Genomic DNA, 25,516 nt, shown 5'->3' with positions numbered 1-25,516 from the left:
ACGAATCGAATCGTGAACATACTACTGTCCTGAAATTAACCAATTATAACATAGAAACGTCGGATACAAGATATCAGAGGATGACAGACGCAGAGAAACTTTCTAACTTTTTACTCTACGCGAACCTTAAACATCGTGCTGTAAAATATAATTTCAATTTAGACACGCTGTCTTCGCGAGGCACCAATCGAGCATGAAAACTAACATAGTCTCGTTGAAATATCAACAACACCTGTCAACCAATTTCCCGTGCATAATTATCTAGAACAGTGATCAGCAACTTTCTTTTGCAGCCGGGCAGAATCGAACGCTTAATAATCGGTACGGGTTGCAATCGGAGGAAAAAACATCTGTATAATTTACCACTTTAGAAATTTTTTGCTGGTATAATTAAACAATCTGAAATATCCTTCTGTGGCGTTAGTTCCAGAAGATCCATCTTTGAATAACCAAAGATCGCTAATTACTGATATCGAATTTTCGACAAGTTTCGGTAAATCAACTCGTGTATTATTTAATCGCGTTTCGGGCCACACGATGCACACGAGCGATAATTATTTAAAGAAAGCAGCTGTATCGCGGCAACAAACGCTCGATCCGGGACACGAGGGAAAACCTTTTAATTAATAAATTCAAAGTTAGCAAGGTGTATCGTTGCACGCAATATCGGTAGGACGTGAATTTGCATTCGAAGCACCACGATAAATCGACGATTCGAAATCTCACCGAGGTCGGCCACAAAGTGTGTCAAACTTGGTCGGGCCATCTTTTACGGTACCTAACACGGTTCACCTTGCGACCAAAGAATGTACGGATAAGATCTCATCTAACATCGTTTGTGGTGCCTGTTGCAGAAGCGCACAGTAGTAGATCTTTCCGAATAATTACGCGTTCAGACACTGTGTACATACAGTGAATTGCAAAAGTATTATTCTCTTAATTAACCCTTTAAATGATGTTTACACGTCTTATCGTCGATGTAACTCAAGAAGCGTGGACGTGCTATATACTAAATTGAATCTTCTAAACGTAATGCTTGTTATTTAATTTCCTGGTATTAATTAACACTCTCTGTGTCTGTATTCTTTATTTCTATTTATCGTATTATGTGCTAATTATAATTTATTTAATTTCCTCTTAAACTTCTAGGATCCATCGATTCTATTACACAGCACCCGATAATGTTTTTGTTTTTTTTGGAAAGTGTAGGATATGAATTTTAATTGAAAGCTTACGAATACTTATGCGTCTCACTGTACCTTTCAAGAGAGAGCAAGATGAAGTTCAATCCTTGATCGTGAACGTGACTGGTCCTAAGTAGGCCAGGACCTGTACCTTTCAACACCGTGTCTTGTCTTTGGTGGCTGTGTGCCATCCCATTTATTTAGAGCCGAGAGTATAATTGACTGGCGAATATCAGCCTCTTGAAATTACTGTTCCTTGTTGGATGGCAAAGAAATTTATGAATAAACCCAACGTATTTTTACGTTGTTTCTTATTAAGTACAACAACTTGATTGTACACGTACGTGTACCTGTTCGCTTGTACAGTTACTTCAACGATGACTTACAAAACGATGAATCTTCGGCATTGGGAAATTAATCTTTCGAACGGTAAGAATGGTCCTTCTTCTTTCTTTTTTTTTTTCTTTCTTTCACTTCGTGAAACGTGACGCATTTCGCAGGAACGTGTGTATATACAAACGTTGACCGTGATCGTGACTTTCGGTAAGTAGGTTAGAGCTCGTCCGCGTTTTAAAATGGATTTTACACCTTGCTGAATCCGCGAAGAACGCGGCGTTACGAGCCCCTCGTAATGTTATTGAGTTTCTCCTGATTAACATTATCATTATGGTGATTAACCGTCGAGGTGCAACGATCGTTCGTTTAAGTGTTTCTTAGTTACCTCATGAAATTACGAGAGTGGTGAAAGAAACGTGGAATTGTTACGTAAAAATGTGCATCGAAGAAGTTTAAAGACTGCAGAAGGAAATTTACTGATCGACGACGCAAATGAAATTCAATTTTTCTGCAAGTATTGAATAGAAAATATTTTCTACGTCTATGGGTTTAAAATTTATTTAAATTTTATGGATGTCCAGAAGTAAAAGGTAATAAGAATTCCAACGCAAATTTAATCGAAAAGAAGCTTTTAAACAAAATACCTGATTTTTTAAAAGAATTTTTTAATATTCCAGAAATAGATCCCTAAAGCATTTGGGTCGTGACCCCATATCCATGGGAAGGCACCCGCGAGAAGGAACGAGGAGAAACAATCGATGGTCATGACCCAGGACACGCTTGGCAAAACTAGGTCAGAATTTAGCCGCGTCTTTTCACGTTCCGCGCATTATTTTTCTTTACCGTTGTTCGTAAGAGTCCGCGGATATCGCGAGTACCCGAGACTCTCCTTTCTCTTCCCTCATCTTAATCTTTCCTTAAAAAAAAGACATTGATTTCACTTTTTTTTTTCTTAGTCTAATGATTCATTTCTAGATACCATAAGGTGACACAGTTTTTGTATTCTTGTAAATATAAAATGAATAAAAATGAATAAAGAATAATGAAAGTCTTGCAGTTTGTCATTTTCGTGAACCCTATTGTTATCCCATGATGATTATTTAATTAATTAGTGTAAAATAATAGAAGAAAGAAATCTTACTGTATGACAGACTGGGTTGGTTATCAATGATAAGGATCAGAAATCTTTCCGAAATCTTAGTGAACGAGGTCTCGAGTAGCTGGGAATTCAAGTCAGCAAGATGCTGACGACGTCATTTTAGATTATCAAGGCCAGACCATGACCCTGCTCGAGTAGTTTCCTAGCGATTCGAATAAAATTTGTTGATCGATATCAGGGTGTAAGCGCCGACGCACGTCCTCGATGCACCTTGCTCCCTCTAGCCAGGACCACATCCTTCTGACCTACCACCTTTCCGCGATCTCTTTTGTACTTTCAATTGCAACCGCCTATAATACTTCAGTTACTTATCTCGCTTCGTCAAGCAACACTGAACATTACTCTTTTTTTTTCTGTTATCAAAATGGTTGCACCCTGATTCCTTGGAAAATAATATATCAACAACAAGTTGCAAACTTTCTGATTCCGTTCTGTTGAAATTAACCCTTTGAACTGGTATTATAATACTAAGTGAAGCGTGTAGAAATGAATAGAAACTCGGTAATTATCTGGAAGAATAAACATCCTCATTTGCATAGTCGAGAATGAAATAAAATAAAAAGAATTCTTCATCGTAAGTCTTCGATCCTCCATTCATTAACCCGCTAATTGAATCGTTTGGAAAAAAGAATCACCATAAGCTGGATACTTTCTAATCGAGTAGCTGTAACATCCTGAACGTCATCAATTTCTATCAGAGATTACAGAAGGTGAGTATGCTCGCTCCGAGATTCGCGTCGTTTATGACACGACCGACAGTTGAAGGCCGTCAATGGCTAACTATCTTGTTGGTTTCGTGACTTCATAAGGAAAAGGCGGAGGTAAGCTGGCTTTCTCCAAAGCCACTTAACCCGGTCCAGTAACATCCATCCATGGAGCCCGTCACGCCTGTGACATTTTCGATGGCACCGCAACATCTGAAACAAACTTTTCTCTCAATTACATACTGAACGCGTACGTTTTCGCTCGTGCCTCGTCGAGGAATGCAAAACATCGAATACGAACACGTAATTTTACGATCGATTTCGAGCCTCCCGATGGATGCATAAAACTAGGGAGGAAATAATTTACGAACGAGAATTATTGTTCCCTCCCGACACCGGCTCGGATCTCGTGCGGTTTGTAACAGTTACATTCTATTACCGTTCCAATTAGAGGTTACACCTTTCAAATTGCCAACTTTTCCGTGATGTTCGAGTAAATTGCTGCGTCGTGGACAACGGTACGTCCGCGTATATGGAATAACGCGGAATTGGCCGTGACCGGAAACGGCCAAGACGAAGTAACGTTTATCATTCTTCCGTCGAACGTACCGTAGATTCTGCTGATTGAAGTTTTATTCGACAGCCACGGGACACTTACGAAAGGAGCGTCTCACGGAAATAGGCCTCGACGCCTTCTTTCGTTTCTTTTTAACACTCTAGACGAGTGCTCGGAAGTCACGGATGTGATGCAAACGCTTGGAGAGCACTCGCTTTTTTCGGTCGCTCCAAATCGCTGCTAGTGTCGTTAGCTGTTCAACGACCGGAAGAATTCATAAAAGGGCCTTGCTTGAAAATGATCAATTTTGGAAGTAAATAACAAAAAAATTCCTTCGATGCAATTTAATAAAAAGGCATAAACATTAGCAGTTAAAAATTGGAATGTCAATGTTATGGCGTGAAAGGAGAGAGAGTTACATTCACAAACATCACGACACAATTGGGCGCGACGATCTGTTGCTGCCTCATTGAACGAAGTCTAAAAACCGCGTTACTTTCTAGGCCAGAGACTATCTTTCGGTGAGAAAACGAGCGTCAATCATCCATCGAGATTTTTTTCCTAATACCAACAAGCTATCGCGTGTAATTTCACTACCACATGGATGCTGGTAAAAACAGAATGATCGACCCGATTATTCTGTAACTATTCTGGACGATTCACGAGGCATTGATTTGACGTCTGCTCGACGGTGTGTCAATAAAAGAATTAATCGATCTAAGTAAGTTACATTAAATTGGCAACTGCACGACCTATGCACCTTTTGTCTGGAGGATTATTTATTAAAATGTAACATATATAATTCGACGACCTCCCAGGTGTTAAATGCAAATGGAGTGGAATATATGATCAAAGTTACGATTGAAGTGTCACGAGCAGGACGTCTTTCAATTAAGCAGAAACGTCACTACCATCTCGCGTCTGCTTGAATTCCAATTACAAGTGGATCAGGATATACTTGTTTCACTGCATTCATAGGAATCAGGACGAGTTTATGCAAATCTCCCGATAATAACGTATCATTGAGAAACAGTTTTCAAATTTTACCATAGCGCCGTAGAAAGTTGTAGAAAATCGTTCCGCCTCCGTGAACAATTTTACAAAAATCTAACTGGTATCTTAATACATCCTAATCGTCCAGATGAAAGATCGCGCCACCTGTATAACAATCGACGACTCATTGAAGAAGCTGGTCCATTATATTCAAATTTCACAGGTGTTCGAGTCTCTGACGAATGAATCGAGTAGGTGTTTCGAGTGGGCGAAGTATAAAGTGTCGGTGGGACGAACTGGTTCGCAAATATCAACACCCACGTGGATGGTAAGAATGATAATGGATAAAGGGATTGCACTTTAACGATCGGGTAATCAGTGAACTCCATCTTGGTAAGGGACACGTTGTTCTCTTATTTTTTACCTTTTTCTTTTAATGCATTGATAAATACAGAGACGCCGAGGGACAAATGCGAAGGGTAACGAAACGGTAGAAAATAACAGAGTATAATAGAATACAACACGCACCACCAATCGATCGAATATTTACAAGCTTGAGGTTCCGTATTCTTGCAGCCCCAACTGCAATTGTTAAATAAATTATTTCTTCTTACATTAGATTGATGCTCATCAAACAGCTGTTCAAGGATTGATGAAAATTATTACATCAACAGTCTGACGTGATTTCATGACATAAAAGTATCTCCAAATAAAGCTTATAGCATATTAATTTAAAGCTTAAGGTTTCCTGAAATGTCGATATAAATATTTCGGTATACATTTTTCAGTATACTTGCAGCTGTCACAAATCGTTCATCATGACGTTATGTGTTAATATATTAATATAATATGAGCAAAATGGTTTCACCAGTATTGCACATCGTAAAGAAACGCGTATCCTCCACATAGTGCTGTTAAACCATTAAATTATCTAACAAATTTTTTTTCAGAGATGGTTGTTTCTCTGCTAATCAACCTGCTGAAAATTGAACGACACTTCCTTTGTCAACCCTTTACACAGTCCTTACTTCCGTCCTTACTATATAAGTAATACAGTTCAATTTCACATTCGATTTCATTCAATTTTCCCGCCGTCTCCCTTATCATTCGTCGATCAACTGATAACAACGCGAATCGAGTCCATCGAGTTACGTTGATAAGACGAGTATCTAACTCACAGCGCCACTAATGTACACGTCATTTTTCCTAGAATGTTCATGAAAATAACACTTGCTGGCATCGTAGAGCACTGGTTTGTCGGTTTCCATAGTCTCCGTATCCTAGGCCAAAGATGGCATTGCTACGAATGGTCACAGGGCGGTCTCGTTCGAAAAAGTGCAACACGTTGCATCTGATAATCCACTGATACGTGAATTAGGTTGAGGCGTAATACATTATGCACGCGCGACTCGTATCGTACGGTTCACATTCAAAAGCCTAATCTCCTTAGATAACGTATCTGATCGAATTTATATGAAAAAAAAATATTCCTTCGTACAACGATCATTGTGCAAGCGAATTTTTCATAAAAAAATGAAAAAGTTACGTCGTATGCAATTTTTGCACAGAATGCATCGTATGTACACGTTTGAGATTCGTGATCAACGAATCTGATCGCGCATTTAATTTCGCGATAGTGTTCGTTCCAAATGAACAAGGACTTCACTTAGAACTGAAGAATCTGATTGATCCATTCGCGGAATTCCGAGATACGAGTGTAAACTCCTGGTTGATTAGGTACCGCACAACCGATCCCCCAGCTAATTACTCCGGCTAAGATCCATCGCTTGTCGCGCGCCCTTTGGATCACCATCGGTCCTCCACTATCGCCCTGCGAAAATTAAATTTTAACCTTGGATACATTGATCTTCGAATGATGAAAAATTCATTTTAATGTTCGATTGGACTTCCATCATCTTGGGGTGAATTTGTAACGTGGTATAGGGTTGGAAAAATTAGTATACCTCGCAAGAATCGAATCCTCCATTTTTCCAGCCGGCACAAATGAAAATATGAGGAATATGCTCGATGTATCCCGCGTTTCTGTACATGGACTCGCACATGGTGTTGTTGATGACTGGTACAGCCACCTCCTGGAGAGTGGATGGTAATGGCCCCTCTGAAAATGAAATTTCAATTAGTATGAAAGCTTAACGACTTCATTGTGTAAATGGTAATATTGGTACCATCGTAAAGTCGACCCCAGCCAGTGACATAAGCAGTACGACCAACGTAACTTTCGTCATCGTCTGGTAGACAAATGGGTAGAACGTTTGGTTGGAAAGGTAAGAGAGGCTCGTAGAATCTCAACAGGGCGAGATCGTATTCAAAGGTTCGAGGATCGAATTGTGGATGACTCGCCACGATTTGAACCCTTCTCTCTTGATAACCGTAAGGTTCATCCTCGTTCGCAAGATCATGCTCGCCTATTCTCAGCAATAGATCACTGGGTGGTACGCTGTGAAATGAATGGAAGGACACATGTTTCATTAATTGATATATTAATTAGAGATGTTCACATTTGGGTAACTAGGAAACCATTCTAAAGTGAATCCCTTAGAAATTTAGAAGTTCTAAAGTTTTGGTAATCTGAAATCTTAAAATTCTGAAATGTTAGAATGATAAGATGATCAGGCCCACCTTGGAATCTCCTTAATTACGTTAATAGATATTTCTAATTTAAAGTAGCACACGTGTAAGATTAAAAAATAACAAATATAAGTAAAACTAATATCAATCACTGATGATATCATAGACCAAAGTAATTTACTAATGATAGATAAGAACGTACTTCAAAAATATACTATTTTGAAAAATTGCTTCGATACTCGTCTCTAAAGTAGAGAAAAAGAAAATTAATCAGGAGTTATTACAATAACAAACACGATGCATACTTTTCCACGCAATGTGCTGCAGTTATGGCCCAATTCTCGTTCAGCAACGCTGCACCACACTTGTGCAGATACGTGGACGTTCTCCATTGTCGTAACGAGATCTGAAAAATCAAACATTCATCTCCTTTAACGAAGAACATTGCTCGAATGTGTACGAAGGCACGCCTTGACACGAGTACGCTTGCGGAAATCCAAGGATTAAACACACATGCATGTATGTACATGCACAACATAGATCGTACGATCGTTCCTCTACAAACATCGTGTTACGTGACTCGATGAAGATGATTGAATTGATCGAACGTTAAACGATGCGTGAACAGCTAAAGGATAATAGAACGTTCCTTAACCCTCGAATCCCGGGAACCGGATTAATTATGACCCGGATCATTGCAACCGATTTTATAATGGTGCCTTGATCGTAAAAGTTTCGTACATTAGAAAAATAATGTCTAATTAATGTTTCGTTATTTGAAAGTCGAATACGATTGACAAAATTTTGGAAATATCTCTGAAATTGTACCTACCTGCCAGGGCCATTTTCCAAACGAACTGCGATTTCCACCGACGATACGAGGCTCCGGGAACAATCTTCTCCCGCACACTGCAAGAAGAAGCATCGTTGAATTTAAGCCCTTCAACAGATTCGTGAGCCTCATCGAGACGGCCATATTGGAGAACATTACATTCGTCATGAATCAATCAATTCGTATTATTAAGCGCGCCTATTTCGAACAGGTTTTTTTCTTCTCATCGTCACTTCCATCATCTTCGTTCATCTCTGAACGAACCGTAATTATTAACAATGGAAAAATCCTAGCTGAATTTTTTCTTCTAATTGTGCGATTAAAGATCATACAGAGGTTTATATAATTAGATTAGATAATACGCAGTTTCTGTCTTTATCTGCTCGATCTTAATAAATTCGTAGCTTGTGAAAAAAACGTTTAAACTAATCTAGTTAAATGAGTACTTGATGCGATCAGTATATTGATTAGGTACCCAGCGGTTTACGCAGAAAATTATTGATATTTTATCGAGCTCACCTTGCTTGTAATCAGACATGTTGAGAGTTTCCATTGGTACCGGAAGTTCCGTGTCTATGGTCACGCTCGCGATCGATGATAGGGTTGTCATGATAGAGGGCTTTTTCGTCACCTGTTGCTCGGTGGTCGCTTCCGTCGTTGGTTTCACTAAAAAATATTACACATTCGTTGAATTTTGAAAGGCAAATCGAAAAAAAGATCTCGAATATAATTTTATCAATGATCTTCTTTTAGATATGAACAAATTTTTTCAGTGAACATTCAATCGCACAATTATCAAAAATGATCTGTTTATCAGTCGTACCCGAAATCGATGCAAGTAACGTGGATGCCGAAATTGGTTTCTCGGTTGTTGCCTGTAAAATTTGACCCGGTTTTTTCGTACTGGGCGATTGAATCATGATCCAACCATCTGGAGTGGTGATAGGCGTCCAATCGCTTTCAGTTTGATCTAAAAAAACAACGTTATCCGATAACAATCGGAATGAAATTGTAAATTACAACTAATCCTTAAATAGTGCAAACTTTTATAAACGAAATATCTCAAACGATCTTCATTCTACTTATCTTTATTTCTATGAAAACTGGAGCGGAAAGCAGCTGTCCAGTAATAATTCAAGTCGTTTGAATTGAAACGGGGGAAGAGGTGAAAGATGGATGCTGTTCGCAAAGCATTCGAGAGGAAAGATTACGGTGGACGGTTTAAAACCGTTACAAGTTCCTTGAAAGCAGAATTTCATCTTCTATCAAACAGGGAACGAATAGCAACGTTGTCTTTGATTAAATTAAATTGCTGAGATTTTCGCATTCCTGGCGTATACAAAACGTAAATAAATCCGATGAGAAGATACCTATTTATTTTATGATTGGATAAAAGGAGAGAAAAGAGACTGAACGATCTTTCGTGAAAAATTACCAATCGATCAAACGTAACACTTCAATTTAACGAGAATACTCGTTTTACCGAATACGATTAACGCCGCATAGACAAATTCCATTTCATGCGTTCGTTGCAATTAACTGCAGGAAGGACACGTTTGGGCGGTGACGTTGATCGCGTTTGATGTAAATCGATGCAGCGTGTATCATAGGCGGAAATTGCTAGCGTAGCATTGAAAAATAACGACGTTTCACTCCTATTTTTATCGCTGACACGTGAACAATTTCACTTCGACATGTTTGAAGTTCAATTTTCGTTCTTAAAAGATTAACAAGATAAAAATGAATCATCAGAATTTATTTTTTCGAAAAATATAAAATTATTAATTCCTTGACTGATTGCATGCATGAAATGTATCTGTAACCTTACTCGATGGAATAATAAAAGTTACGTAACTGAACTGTTGCATTTTCTTTCATAACACACGGTATCTGAAACTAATTTTTTGGCTATCTTAACGAAAAGAATGTGTGCCGAACTTTCTCGAAACGATATCTTTGATCGCTACTCGAAAACCGACAGAATTCCGATAAAGTAAAAGAACGGACACAGGGAGATTCGTGTGTAATCAATCAAATTCACAATGCTTTTCCGGGATGTTCTCTTGATGCTCGTTAATGCAGCAGGCGTGCTGCTCGACGTGAATCGCCGTCGAGATGATTTCCTATCGACGACAAAAGCGTCTCGTTACACAATGGATATCCGTTTTCTTCGATTTCACCGAGAATCCGCGTGAATCGTTCCTATTTCTTCGGCATTCGAAATGCAACACGCGTACCGAGCAATGTATACAGCGTACACATTAATTACGACAGCGATTCGAAATTAATGAATTCCATAGACAACTGTTAATTGGCGTTACGAAATCAATTACGAGTAGCTGTTGCTTCGAAACCGTTACGGAGAAATATTCGAATTTAATTTTGTAGAAAAAGAAATATTTTAAAAGTATAATTAGATATGAACGATGCGAATTCCTATGTAAATTCAAATAGAATCCCATAATCCTAAGAAAGGGTTAATTTTGTTAACTCACCAGATTCGACGGTGGTCGTGGAGGAAATCTCGGGAGTCCTCGTGGTGTCATCGGAACTGGAGGTCCAAGTAACGATACCAGGGGCGTAAGTCGTCTGAGAGACTTCATCCATGGTCTGATTAACCACGGGCACCTTCGTCGAAGCGGCGAACGTGGACATGGTAGAACCATCGGTAGAATTCACAGCAGCGAAGCTAGTATCCGTTACAGTGGGCACGGTCGATGGGGTCGTGGAGGATATGGGCTTGCTTAATGGTTTCGTGGGTTTCGTTGACTGCGTGGTTGGCCTAGGTTTCGTAACAGTACTATTCAAAGCATCGATGGTGGACAAAGGTACCGTTTTCTCGGTGGTCGTCGTGTATTCAGGCTTGACCACCGGTTTCGTGGTCGTCGTACTGATCTTCGTCGGCTTCGTTCTCAGGGTAGTCGTCAGAGGTCTTGAAGCGATGGTAGAAGACGGTCTGGAAGTCGTTGTTCGAATCGTAGATGGTTTGATTTTCTGCACAGGTTTCGTGGTAGTCGTCGTGAGCTTCTGAATGATCGTAGTCTCCGTGGCGAAAGTCGCCGGCTTTGTTTCCGTCGTTGATGGAAGGACACTTTCGGTAGTGGTCGCGATGGTCGATGGTCGGTCCTTGACGGACGTCAAGATAGGTTTCGTTGTAGTCGTAGAAGACGATGTAATGAAAGTTGAACTTGGGGATGGTTTTGTGGTGAGGATGGGTCTTTTCGTGGGTACAGTCGGTTTCTTCGTGGTGATCGTGGGTCTCTTTGTACTGGTACTGATCAGGGGTCTCTTGGTAGCGGTGGTGGGTCTCCTGGTGGTGGCGTGAGTGAGCGGTCTCGCGGTGGTCGCATTCCTTGGGGGGAACCTGGTGATCGGGGTGGTCCTGTGGGTCGTCGTGGACACGGTTCTCGATGTCGTCGATTCTGTAGTTCTATGAGTACTCGATTGAACCGGTCTCAACGTGGTTGTTTCCGTTGGCCTGTGTATGGTCGACTGAATGGGTTTACGCGTCGTCGAATACGTTGGTCTCTTGGTCGTCGACGTATGAACGGGTTTCCTCGTGATGGGTTTGGTGGTTTGAGCAAACGTTTGAGCGGTGGATGCCACTTTCGTCGTGGTTTCCAGTGTCGTTGGCCTTTGTGAGATCGTGGAGATCAGCGTGGAAGGTTTGCCAGTGGTGGCCGTGATTTCTGTGACTGTGCTGGATGGTTTTTGCGTGGTTCGTACAGTACTGTTCGTGATTCTCGGAGGACTTTTTGTCGTCGAGTCCTCGATCGTGGAGTTCTGCACGGTTTGAAAGGTCGATAATCGAACCGGTTGCGTGGTCGTTTCGACGCTCGTCAGGATCGGCTTTTTCGTCGCGAGCTTCGTCGTGTCTTTCACAGTCGTCGACGGTGCGCGAGTATTTTGGGTAACCTGGCTACTTATTGTCCCCTAAACGATCATGAGGCAAAAAGGAAAAAGGAATGATGATTTTGTGTGGAGTTACGTTTTCTTAACAATTTTATTGCAGAGATTTTTCTAATTATCAATTACTCTGAATCAAAATTAAGAAACGGTGATTCGCATACCTCGGTGGAATGCGTTGTTCCAGGTGGTTTCATCTCGTTAATCGGTTTCGGCCTTGAGAAGTACTCGGGTATGTCGTTGCTCTCGATGGGCCCGTGGGTCGTGACGAACGGCCTCACGAGCGGCCCATCGTCGATGCTGTTATCCTGAGGGAAAATATCAGGCTCCTCGTCCATCTTGCAACAGCTACCGAAGTAAAAACGATCGATGCATGTGCCAAGGTGCGTGCCATTCGCTTTGGCACACGTGAACGCGAACATGCAAACCCCAGTCTCGCCGGTTCTACGAGACACACAAGGCAAGTGCCTAATGTTCCTCCCCGTACCTGGAAAGGAACAACGAACAATTAATTACGCGTTCGTTTTAAAAAATATTAACATTTCTCTTTCCACAAAGTGGCCTACCTGATATCGAACACGTCACATTGTAACAAATACTAAAATACGTAGCAGTGATTTTCAATTTAAATAAGATATATCTTTCGAGATGCGCGGTTTAGATCAGTATCGACTAAATTAAACAAGGTTCACTTATATTATTACATAATTGTTATAATTTCGATCGCGTTCGTACTTCATCGTATTTTATCTTTAATGATATATCGTTATTTTGATAATTGTAAGTACTAATTGATAAATGAAACTTATCAATCAATCTAGTTATTTTGGAATTTGGAAAACATAGTTTCTTCTTGTATTCTGAATTTCCAGTAGAAGAAAATAACTGTACCAGAAAGACGGAGTGAATCATTGTCAAAGCTCGTTCGTGTCATTCCGTTACCCGGCTTCGACCATTCCTTTCCTTTTTCTTTTTAGGACAGATATTTTGGGTGTTAGAAAGATAATCGCGTCTGGTGTTATCCGGTAATCCGTTAATAACGGATGCAATTAGACGTCAGAAACTGCCTACGCGTTTCCGTCAAGAGATTTAACAGTTTCTTTCGAGACGGCTTATTAATTAATTACGTTGCTTGATCTCGTTTATTATCTGCGACAAGACACTGTACGACGATTAAGAGGAATTGTAAACGATGATAATGCTAGGTTGAAGTATCATGAAGGGAATGTATAACAAGCATAGTTAAAGGATGGAAGCTAAGATTCATTTATAATTTCAACCCTTCAGGCACTCGTATAATTTTGGAGTATATAATTATTATCAGGTACAATTGAAATTTTTGGCCTACGTGTTTCTGACAAGGTGCTTATCATTTGTTTTCGCAAATCGAAATTCCGATCCTGTTATATCATTCTTATTATCGGGTCGATGATTATCGGCTGATTTTCGATCGATTACGAGGCAGCAATGATGCATACAGCATGGCAAGCGTTATCGAAGAACGAATTGATGTCAGCCAAGGCGAAGCATCTCGGTACCGTTAAGTTTCGATGTATGAGCTAGTTGCCCGAGCCAAAAGTGGGTCACAGTCATAGCCTAATGTAACAGCACGTTTCCCTCTAAGACACCTCACTCACAATCTCGCCTTTCTTCTCTTTCTTCATCCTTTCCCGACGTTGACTATCCAACCGAACGAAATTCTCGCGCGCATTCCAAGGTTCTTCAACTTGGCGCGATTAAATCGTCATACCTGACCCGAGCTACCTCCCTGGATCATGGACATACCTGTGCACTGAATACCTTTAGTGGAACGCATTAACGATGTATCAACGTAAAAGAGAAACACGTAGAACGATAGTTACTTTTCACCTATTCCTCATGTTCCATGTCTACGAAATTATTTGCAACATCGAATAATTCAGAAAAATAACAGAGAATGTTGACTGAATACTTCCCTATGTTTCTGTTTTTATTTTATGTATGTTTAAAGATTTATTGTTTAATACCGTTGAATTTTCTGATTAAATCATAGAGAATAGTGCACGATAGTTCATAAGATTTCGTTCGAAATTTTTGAAGAATAGATAAGAAGTTAATACTTAATTATTTTCTTTTGCTATGTGCATGGTGTTTTAAAAGAAGCTAAATTCTCCAAAATTATATAACTCTTAAGCTTTGATCCAACAAGAAGGCAGCTACTTTGTTCCAAAATGTTATAATGGAATTTTCATGTAGGTACATTCTTTGAACCCTAAACTTCAAGTTGATACATCATAAATGCTATTTTCTGATACTTTTATGTCATGACTTTATAGATTTCGAAATCAATCACTGTTAATCATTTTCCTGGTAGTTTGATGCCCTGTTAATTAACCATAACGCATTTTTCCTGGAATATTTACTTTCTTCGAGGTTGATGACCGTGGCGAGTGAAAATCGACCGTAAAATCATACACAAAACTCGGTATCCTTCGTTTCGGGTCAGTCGGTCAGTTCCCTCCGTCCAAGGTGTTCCACGTTTCGTGGTTGCTTCCGCGTAGGAAATCTGTGCTAGCGGAAGTGTCGTCCGATTGTGAGTCACAATGGTGAAAGAAAGTTGCCGATTCCATTGCGAGCTCGTCGGAATTTCAGCGATGGCACGTGTACGCCCACGCTCGAAAGGCGTTTCACTCACGGTAAGAAAGTATTTCGCTGATTATCGAGAAGAGATCGAAAACGAGCTGTCAATCATTGCTTCGAATTGATTGTCATTCAAAGAAATTTCTCGTCAATTCTGCAATGTATTTGGTACTCGATGTAATTGTAACCCGTTAATAAATAATTTGCAAAGGTGAATAACTTCCAGCTAATAAAAGCATCATGTAATGAAAATAGTTTCACTTGTGGTGTTCGAGGGTCGAAAATTTTCGATGTGACACCTCCACCAGCGTCTGAATGAAACGATAAGAATACCGATGAGAAGGAGGATGACGAGGTCGGAAAAATCAGTGTAAGTCGCGTGCGCGACGATGACCGAGGCTGACCCACTTGTACAGAAAACTGACCAGTCCGCCCACGTTTCATTCGTACTCGAATCCAAGGTAGGTTCAATGTCGTCCTACGATGAAGACAAAGAAACACACTTATACATATATCCCCGTACAGGCGTGTACATTTTAAATATGTTTCGGTAAACGTACAGGCACCTGAGTGTTCGTGTACCATGCTCCGTTACTCAGCTGACAATTATGAAAGAAAATTCGTTAACGATGGCAATTAATCAGCATTTAAGCTTTCCATTCGTTTGAGTAATTCAATGACCGCTTACTAATTCGTTCCTTCTCCTCCGGAGATTATTCTCCATTTTTATCCGTTCAATAGTGTTTGCAAATTCGAAGGGACTTACTTCCTGGAATAAATTGCGGAACGTAGATCGGCGAAGCGATCGCGGTGTTCATCAGAACGTTGCCTAGGAAGACGAAGGCCCAGACTGTTCTCTCTCGATCCCACATCTGAAACAGAGAAACGTGAATGAGTTTTAGACAGGAAGGGAAGAGAAAAAGGAAAAATGATTTGTAGCGTTAGGGTGGCCGTATAGAGAACGCGATTCTCTTATAAAGGTACACCTGAGAAAATTCTCATGGAACGAGCAGACCCTGTGTTCAACCGACAATTATACGAAATTAATTCATCGCCCGGAATCTAGTTAATTCCGCGAGTGTAATCTCGAGTCTGTATGACAGTGAATGATATATTGAACCTTTTGCTGAATAATTGTAACGATTCTTCATTGCAGTCATAAATTTTAAACAGAAGCGTAAATAAGTTACAAACAAATGATTTAATATGATAAGAGTAATTCGTACGAATTTCGTCGAATTTCATCGATAAGATAATTAATCTTATCGTATTCACTGGTTTATTCGTGTCAACTCACGATCAATTGAAAGAAAATAATTACAACGAAAGAATAGAAGGAAGTTGGTAGAGGAAAAAAGGTAAAAAGCTACAGAGGATGCGGACGTTGATTAGGAAACCCGTAGATGATGGATAAGAACAGATGAATATTAATAATTATTAATTCATCTTGAGAGTAGAAAGGATCGAGTGGAACGACCTTATGAGAACAGACGCTCGTTTTCAAGAAAACGAACCACGATATTACGCGAAAGCAACAATGAGATTCGCGTATTTTCCCTCGAGATGCACGGCCACTTTCCTCGTATCGTTTTCTTTCCACCTTTCTCGAACTACGTTTACGTTGACACGATGTCGAGCCACGGTTAACCGATATTCATCGTGCAACAACTAAATTACAGTTATTCAGAAGCAAGAATTCGGGTGTAACGTTACATCCTGTACAGTTGAATCACGGATTACCGTGGACTTGTGAATCGTGTTTCGGTCAAATCGAGGAACCCATACCTGTTTCACCATTCTTTCATAATTTTATGCGTAACAGAAGATTCGGAAGTTTTGTACAGTTTTGAGAATTTTGTTTACCAGACTGCGCTGAAATAAACACCTGTATTTTACGAATGCATCGACTTTTGTAATCTTACGATTAAATCTCTTCTGATGTTAGGATTGAATGTTAAGATCATTTTTAAGGGAAGAAGTTGAAACGTTTGTTTGAAATCTGCGAAGGGATTAAAGTATCTTACTATGAAACTAAACCGGGTAATTCTAGAATTCTTTCAACGTGTCCGAAGAAATGCAATGATCTCATCCAGTGTGCACTCGCTCCTCCTCTTAGGAGGAAGTGATAAAAACCGTTACAGTTACCCAGAGACAGGAATTCGGGTGGATGAAGCAACAAATGTCGACGTGAGTTGTGTTAGCTTGTCGATGGTCAGGTTACTGGTTTCCTGCTTCATGATTAGTTAGGCAACAGTTATCTTCAACGTTTCGATTTTGAACGATCAATCTTTTATTTCTTTTTCGAAGACTCCACTAGCATACGCCGAAGGATGGTCCCTTATTTGGGTCGTTCTAACGTTTCTTCGTTCCAGAAAGAATACAGGAAAACTGATTTCCTTTGATCAAGAGCATCGAACGGATTATCGTTGATTACTATCGTTAACCTGCTTTAATATTAAATAATTCTTGTACTGGAGGCAATCGAGAATTTCCGTTTTATAAAAAAAGAAGACACGACAACTCTTTTTTCACAACCCCTTGAAAAAAAAATTATTAACCACCGTGTTTGAAATAAAATTAGGCCTTCAAATTTTTAAAATAACATGGAAAGGGATAATAAAATATTTGTGAAGTGAGAATAATAGAAATCTGAGATTAAAAAATTGTTGACGTCAGCAATCCCTCATCTTAGGGTTAATTAGAAAATACGAAAAGTCCAAACTAATTAACATTCACGTGTGTACGTAGACGAATGTCTCTGTATAAAAAGCTTTTGTTGTACAGTAGTACGTAAGTTGTAACGGTACAGGCCACTTTCATTTGTACGCACGTATCTAATACGAGGCGCACATGTGGGTTGGCGCCGAACTACGGTACAGTAAAATAAAACAGTCATTTGGAAACAAAAAGACGATCGTACTAAAGTAGAACTAGTTAACAGTAAGGTCACAAATACTTGATTTAATTGACGAATTAACTCGTCTGTATCTTATTCAAAAATTCCACCACGAAACACAAAAAATACATTGAATAGGGTGTTAATGATGATGTATCAAAAGCTTTACTGGATTATCGATTAATTTTTGGGTATATTCGTGATCGTTTAATATCACTTATTTGATGCGAAACTTCTAATATAGAGATTGATATAGAGATTAAAGCTGGTTCAATTATCAGTCGAACATCAAGTGGAAAAGAACGGCACGAATATTATCGATGCTTTTTCCGGTTCGATCGTGTATTACATACGAAACGAGGCGATATCATCGAGAGAATGACACTCATACTAAAGTCGTACCGTTCGTGAAAGTTTGAATTCTGCTTAAAGGAATGAGTGGTACCGCTATTCGTGAACGACATACGGTTCACTTTGGCAAATCAGTGGCAACGAGCTCTGAAATACCTTTCCGTCTACTGTACGATAAACGTGTTCCCGTTAAAAAAGAGCTACTACCAGTTTCAATAAAAATTACAATAATTCTCTGATTTCAGTTTCTCCAGTAGTTTGCAGTTCCTTTCGAGTTCATTAACATGTTGGCTGGCAGAGTGAAAATGGCCATGTGTTATAAGACATATTGCAAATTTAATTTAATATACTATTAATGCTATACAATGTTTCCCTTTTATTAATTATTTAACTACCATATATAAGATTTGAATTCCTGAATATCGAGGGTCCTCGTTTAAAAAGGGAAAACTTGCAATGATTTACCGAATCAAAAGAGTATCCTCTTTAAGTGTTCGACAACCTTGAGACCGATTGATAACCTTACCTTGACTGATACCGGCGCACGACTGCAGCGATGAAGACTACTCCGTTGTCAGACTCCAAGAGACATCATCCCCCCAGCGATTCCTGAATTCTCACCCTGCGGAAATACTGTCGTGGCTATTAACCGGTCCACCTGACAGAGAAGTCACCTGAAACCCCTTCGAAGCACGATACCCCGTGCCAACACCGTAGAGTTCAGCCCGAGTCCCGTCGAATTCCCGTTGGAGCTTGCGCGTAGAATCAGACCGGGTCTCATCGGTCGACGTGAAAAGAAAAGCTCGCGACGGACACGTTAACGGTGTATATTTATTTTTTTTTCTTTCTTTTCGAAAAACTGTTAGATCCGAACGAAAAGGATCCGTTGACAGGATCGTCGAGAGCACGACGAAGGTGTCCACGTAAAGAGAGCCAATGAAACTCAAGCTGATCGCCGCAGCTCGCCACCGATCGAACTGGTTTCAGGTCCTGGCCGATGTTTAACGTGGTTCACGACTTCTGGATCACCGATCCAGGTGCTCTCGACTGCGCTCCGTATGCACGAATCCCGGCAAGGCGCATCGTTTGCTCGTTGAACGGGGCCCCACCACCATAGAACGAAGCCAGGCTAAACTACAGGACAATTCCGCACGGTAGACCGTGCCAGGGTCGAGGATACACCTCGTGACGGGGACTTTAGCAGCGGACTCGAGGTGAGGTGGTGGCAATGACCGTTCTCCTCGGTTGCTTCTCTTCTTCCAAACGTGCCTCCTTTCCTTCTCGCTCCATGGTACCGACTTATTCGTGCCTTCTTCTTTTCCTGGGCCCTATTGGTCGACGCTCTTCTGGCCTTTTCATAGCCCGTACCCCCTCTTCGACCTGGTTGTCGTCGCGCAGAGGTCGCCGTATGGCCGAAGGAAAAGACATTGCCTCTTCTTCGCTATTATCCTTGCCTCCCTTTTTTTTTTTGCTCTCCCTCCACGTTCCTACTTCTTCCTGATCCTGATCCCAGAGTCCTTTTTCCTTCGTTCCGACTACGGATCGTTGTAGATTACAGGTAAGGATTTTTAGGGGTCCTAGATACCTGTGGTATGTTTCGAGGGAGTCGTTTGTATTGACTTAATCGGGTGTAGCTTTCTCACTGTAACAAATGTGTATTAGCAAGTATTACTTTTTATAAGAATTTTATTACTTATCCCATATTCGTGCTGTTTTTAAATGAAAGCTAGGATTTATTTCATTCTAAATAAATCAGAGAGTTACATTGTGGTACCTGCTTGTGACTTATCTTTGGAAGGTAAGTCTTTCACCTGTCGGTCGGACAGGTGTAGTGGACACAGCGCCATCGTACATTGAAGAATTCCATCCGAGTTAAGTTCTTAATTTAACGTTGCCATACTTTAATCATTTTGAAATGTAAAATTTTGAAACTGTATGAAAATACAGATAGTCGGCAGCGTGATCTATCAAAGATATAATTAATACGATATGATGAGTCAGTTCGTATCAAAAGGTGAAAGTTATAAATTAACTAAGCGATAGGAATTGATAACAAATGTTTAATGAAAGCATTACCTGAATGATAAGAGAGAAGAGTAAGCTTAGGATAAATATACGCATACAATTTTCTGATCGCAGTATTTCTTAAACTAGCATATTTTCGTTACCTTTCGATGCAGAACGTGATATTCAGACACCTATGATTATAGATATTTGAAAATTAAATTTGAGAAAATGTTAACAATTGACAATTTAAGGAAAGATAAATAATTTGTCGAGCGACACTGAAATTTATGGATCAGATTAAAACTAACAAACGTGAACATATGTTACTATCAATCGAACCGAGGGGACAAGTTATCTGAATGACATTAAATCTTTGCTTGTACGATGATCGCGATTATTTATTGAAGATTTTCTTGTATCAGCCTGCGGAATGCATACTGAAAATCGAACACATTCATGGATTATACCTTTATTAAAGTATTCATTAACAGGTATATTCACAGATTTTAATAATTCACTGAAGTTAATGAGAAAACTGCAATCAACAGTGAAATAAAAAAATCAAAAAATCATGAATTTTCATTTATATAGTTGCAGAAAGCCGTGAACGGATTAAACGAAGTTCCCCGATCAGATTCTGTATCCTGAAACTCCGGAAAATGAATGTACGAAGCCCGGTAGGGTGTCCTTTTATTAATATACTTTTTTTTTTTCTTCGTTCATTCATCGCAATCGTTTATTCTGTTTGCGAACGTGTCTGCATTAACGCTTCTATCAACATGAGCATCACGACTCTGTCGAAGCCACGTGTGTGAAGCATTACGCCTCCACCGATTTCGTTTTCGACGCGAACAGCTTTCTTTTTGTTATCGATCATTCCCAATTTTCAGAAGCTGTCAGCCGAATTTAATGATTTTCAGATTGACGAATTCAACAGGCGGATATATCTATTCGACCTGGATGTAACGCGCATCATTAGTTTGGATCGTGTTTGATTAAAATCTCTATGAAAATTGCTTAGACGTGTTTCGAGATACTATAGAATATCTTGGAATTGAAATTCAACGTTTTACTTAATTTGGAAGGTATACAAATCTATGTACGTAACTTTATAAAACGCGAGCTAAAGTGTGTCCGATGCTTCGCGAAAGTAATATCTCTCTTTACATCCGAGAAGATACCTTGTGAGAACGTTTTATAAAAGTCTGCGGTAAATCCCCGTTTCAAACCAGTCTGATTACACTTTTGCGAGACTTTATTGCTTGTAAAGATGAATCTGACGGGGAAAAAAATGCTATGGTGTACTGTTAACGTAAACATCTTTTTTCTTCGACCTATTCTCACCCCATCCTCTCTAGCATATTTTCATTTCAATTATTTTTCAGTCATAATTCGTATGTGCTTAATGAAAATTTGCATTGCTATGCATCAACATACTTAAGTTTCTTAAACAGTAGGTACCAGTAACTGACTGAAAATTATGCTTTACATTTAACCAAATTCATAAGAATTCATGATCCTCGTATACAGCGAGCAAAGAGATCGAAGAAAAAAAAGATCCATGAAAGGATAGTGGGGAGGATGATTGGTGGGGTTGAACCTTGTGGATTGGCTGCGCGATACAGAGTTTTCAGCCGAGGGGATGCGTCAGAGAGGGTACGTTCTCACCGATATATAAGCTCCTGTCTGCAACACGAACAGCCGATACGATCTAAAGTCCTGAATCATTCGACAGGATACGGAGAACCATACGTTGGAACGGATTGATTTATCGAATTCTCAAACGTGATTTTCTTGATTGATCGGTGAGTAAACGTGTCCTTACAAGGGTGAAATATAACGAAGAATCGTGTGTCATTTGTTGCAATTGTTACGTGTCGTGCTATCGGTTTTTTATCGACAGAAGCTGGATCACGAAATAATAAGGGAAGGTGATTGATCAATTAAATGATAATTAATTTGACATTAATGACCGATACAGAACAGAACAGTACCAATTTTTTTATTACAACTTGCCATTATTATGTACGAAATTTTTGCAATGAATTATTTTCAATCAATTATAATGACTTCACGTCGTTTGAATTATTCAAAGTATCTATTGTGTATTAAACGACTTCGCGATCAATTTTACCGAACACCGTCTCGTTGACACACTATTTCCCATTTCATTTGATTTCTCAATCAGGCTGCAGATTAATGAATGCATCGACGTACTTGTTCACCCATGAAAATACATTTTTCATTATCCGTCACGTCTGAAATTATAATTTTAATTTATTTTTCGTACGAATTTCTTGAAAATCTAATCGGTTTCCCGATCTTTCAAAACACATCTCTTTTCGATTAAATCTTTCGGGTAATTTGAAATTCCTAGAATATTCATCTAATATTCATCCCCTAATTCGAGCAATTTCGTCGCTGGATTAACGAGCTTACGGGGATATCTTTTATGTACCTAGTTGTTTTTACCTAACGATGTATATTCTTTCAATCCACGGACCTCTATAAAACGAAAAGTGTTGCTCGACCTTATGAAAAACCGTTGATACTGTCATCTTAATGACTCGTAAAGATCGCTTCATTAACTTCTCGGTCACCCTCGTAAAGATCTTTTTCTTCGTCAATTGGAAGAGAATTTTTACAAAATTCTGTTTTCAAATTTCACGATCTACAACATTGATTAAGCGAATCATCAATTGAAATAAAACTTGAAAAATTCAGTACGTTCCTTTATAATTTCATCGATCAACTGAATTTTAATTGACGCGAAACTTTCGTTACCGTTGAAGTTGTAGCAAACAAGCACGATGCAACAGGTAACTCGACTTCATGTTTGGCTTCCGTTTATATTAAACCTCTTCTATTGCATTACGAGAGTTATTACGAGGTAACTTTTCAAAATCGAGTTTTCAACCAACGTTTTCACGTGTTGTATTTCATCCTACTTCGTTTCACGACACGCTGTTAATTGAATTAGTTTTCAAAATGCATCCAATTTATAGTAGATCGTGACCGTTTTCGCAAATCTGGATGGAAACAAAATATCACACGTTGTAAGGATCAATTAATTGCTTAATTAAGGTAGATAAAGAAACTGGTTTGTACATACGGCTTCTTAGAACACGATTCGTACCATTTGTGGTGCCATAATGGTTGATATGACAATATTTGAACCATCTTCAAAGAAAAGATTATTGAATCAACTGTATCTAGACTATAATTTATTTGAACAGCTGTTTAATGGTTTGCGATAATTAATTCGATGTCCCTCGATACATTTCATTTCTTGTGTAAAACATTCTCATTAAACGTGTTTATATTTAACAAACATAAGAACACTTTTCTATCTATTCAACGGAATTTTTCTTCTTCAGTTAACAAGAGCCGATTATCGCTAATAAAAATGCAATCCACACGCACTACGAATACCATCTACATGTTCGTCGTTCTGTTGACTTTTGGAATGGCGATTGTACACGGCGAACCGCAACCAATGGCTAAACCGACGCTTCCGGGAGAATTTAAGAGCGCGGAAGAATTAAGTAGATACATTAATCACGTGATAGACTACTACACGCTTAGCGGAAGAGCCAGGTAACGATGAAATATAAAATAACGAATCTTTTAACACCGACGCAACAAAATCACGCACCCTTTATTTATTTACCTTCCCACTTGATTTTCAATTTAAAAGTAGCCGTGCATCCAGTGCCAGTTGTTTTAATATTGAGGGGAAGAAAAGAAATTGATAAATTTAATTGCTTATTTTCGAACCTTATCTACCCTTAATCCTTTTCAATGTCGTAATGCGAATGATGATATGTAATCAGGTATGGAAAAAGGGGAAGCATTCCGTTCTCTGAATCGGATACTAATGATGGATGGGATACGGTGAGAACAATCCTGGAGATTCCACAATCATCGCAACGAACGAAATTCGAGAAACGAAAGCAAGAAGAGAATCGATTCATTCGCGAACTCGAGAACTCGAACAATAAAAAGCACTCTTCAAGGATCGATGTCCGACCATGTCATACGCTAGACATAGTTGAACGATACTATGGTGATGTGCAATAAAATGATTGTATGTATTCTTGTATTTCTAGCGTACACACACCTCTCTGCCACTGAACGCACGATTGTATTTTCCATTTGGATTTCTTTGTCAGCATTAGCTCGTGGACAATTGATTTTGGATTTGGAAAGATGAGCGGATCAGAACTTTTGCAATCAAAACGTAAATGGAAAATGAACGTTCATTGTTTCACTAAGTTCTCTGCGAAACAAGATTTACAATAAAAAAAAAAATAAATAAATTATATTGCACAGTATTACTTTTACTTTATTGCCAATTGAAAAGCACTGTACGACGTGTGCAATAAAATATTACTACCATCATTTTAACGATTCATGAAATACATTTAACCTTAACACGTCGATTAACACATAAATTAAACATATTTAGGCGAGACATAGTAATGCATAACTTGGCCTTAGAAAACTCAATGATCCTATCTATTATTAATATAATTTTCGCGGCATCGTTGTTCTACTGGATCAAATATCAACCTTCTGCCACTGAACAACTGACACCCCATTAGGAATCCATAACGACCCAAGCATTTGTAAAACATATGAGAATCCGTTTCGTGAGCAACATGATGCGTATATGTAGAATTATTTTTGCCTCTGCACTCTTTTATTAACTTGATAGGGTCTTTATCAGCTTCAGCATTTGTCAGCATTTGTACTGCTGCGATGACAACAATCAAAAGCAGCAAATCTGAAATTTATAAGTAATAAGATTAGTTCAACACGATCCGTTTTAAGAAATAAGCATAGATTTTTACGAGTGTGAGAATGCACGTAAATAATGTAAATGCAGTTACATACTTATTGCATTTACAATAGCAATACATAGCTGCAGTCCTTTCATCGTCTTGTTTCTTTTTACGAAATATAATTCTGAATCTACTTACATTTCATGATGAGTACCTTCCACAAATTGAAGTTAAAAGAATGTTACCAGTAATTATAAGCTTTCTGATTTCAAATGATAAATTAATATCGCGGAGCAAAACTTTTATAGTCGTCTCGCTATTATTGTATCAGCTGCAATCCTATTAATTATCATATCAGCTGTTACCTACTCATTAATGATGGCCAAATTTGTTCTTAATTAAAATACCATCAGCCTAGAAATTATTCGTAAACGAATATGACTTCGATAATTCAGTATAAATTTATTCAGAAGTTCTTGGTTATCAAGTGGTACCACTTTGCCCCTCCTACAATAATTACTTACTGTGTAAGTATGGGTACAAAATTTTTTGAACCACTGAATTTCGGACCAAACAGGGGAGGCAGTTCAACTTAATAAT

At 39.0% G+C, this 25,516-nt stretch overlaps 2 protein-coding genes and 2 long non-coding RNA genes across 5 annotated transcripts; 1 reads left to right on the top strand and 3 right to left on the bottom strand.

The window, feature by feature from the left end:
• Positions 1 to 5,277: 5,277 nt before the first annotated feature.
• Np (serine protease notopleural) lies at positions 5,278 to 18,686 on the bottom strand. The gene is made up of 11 exons (XM_034322602.2): positions 18,652 to 18,686; positions 15,645 to 15,750; positions 12,424 to 12,746; positions 10,849 to 12,286; positions 9,177 to 9,323; positions 8,873 to 9,019; positions 8,354 to 8,430; positions 7,827 to 7,927; positions 7,119 to 7,390; positions 6,897 to 7,051; positions 5,278 to 6,763 (listed from the first exon to the last, which is right to left on the bottom strand). The coding sequence occupies exons 2-11, from the start codon at positions 15,748 to 15,750 to the stop codon at positions 6,599 to 6,601; spliced, it is 2,931 nt and encodes a 976-aa protein (XP_034178493.1). The 5' UTR covers positions 18,652 to 18,686; the 3' UTR covers positions 5,278 to 6,598.
• A 3,094-nt stretch (positions 18,687 to 21,780) lies between these two features.
• NPF (neuropeptide F) lies at positions 21,781 to 24,489 on the top strand. 2 transcript variants are annotated; one of them, XM_034322617.2, is made up of 4 exons: positions 21,781 to 21,937; positions 23,510 to 23,729; positions 23,966 to 24,219; positions 24,305 to 24,489. In XM_034322617.2, the coding sequence occupies exons 2-3, from the start codon at positions 23,539 to 23,541 to the stop codon at positions 24,210 to 24,212; spliced, it is 438 nt and encodes a 145-aa protein (XP_034178508.1). In that variant the 5' UTR covers positions 21,781 to 21,937; positions 23,510 to 23,538; the 3' UTR covers positions 24,213 to 24,219; positions 24,305 to 24,489. The 2 variants fall into 2 exon arrangements, with proteins under 2 accessions (XP_034178508.1, XP_034178507.1); XM_034322616.2 differs by having other exon boundaries at positions 23,966 to 24,489.
• LOC117603450 (uncharacterized) lies at positions 21,937 to 23,088 on the bottom strand. The gene is made up of 3 exons (XR_004581228.2): positions 22,917 to 23,088; positions 22,636 to 22,803; positions 21,937 to 22,390 (listed from the first exon to the last, which is right to left on the bottom strand). It is a non-coding gene; the product is annotated as an uncharacterized LOC117603450 (long non-coding RNA).
• A 12-nt stretch (positions 24,490 to 24,501) lies between the features above and the next one.
• LOC143305253 (uncharacterized) lies at positions 24,502 to 25,333 on the bottom strand. The gene is made up of 2 exons (XR_013062118.1): positions 25,115 to 25,333; positions 24,502 to 24,918 (listed from the first exon to the last, which is right to left on the bottom strand). It is a non-coding gene; the product is annotated as an uncharacterized LOC143305253 (long non-coding RNA).
• Between the last annotated feature and the right edge of the window lie 183 nt (positions 25,334 to 25,516).

The sequence above is a fragment of the Osmia lignaria genome, chromosome 4, assembly GCF_051020975.1.
Source record: "Osmia lignaria lignaria isolate PbOS001 chromosome 4, iyOsmLign1, whole genome shotgun sequence".
Taxonomy (NCBI): domain Eukaryota; kingdom Metazoa; phylum Arthropoda; class Insecta; order Hymenoptera; family Megachilidae; genus Osmia; species Osmia lignaria.
This window is presented reverse-complemented; position numbering and strand designations above follow the sequence as displayed.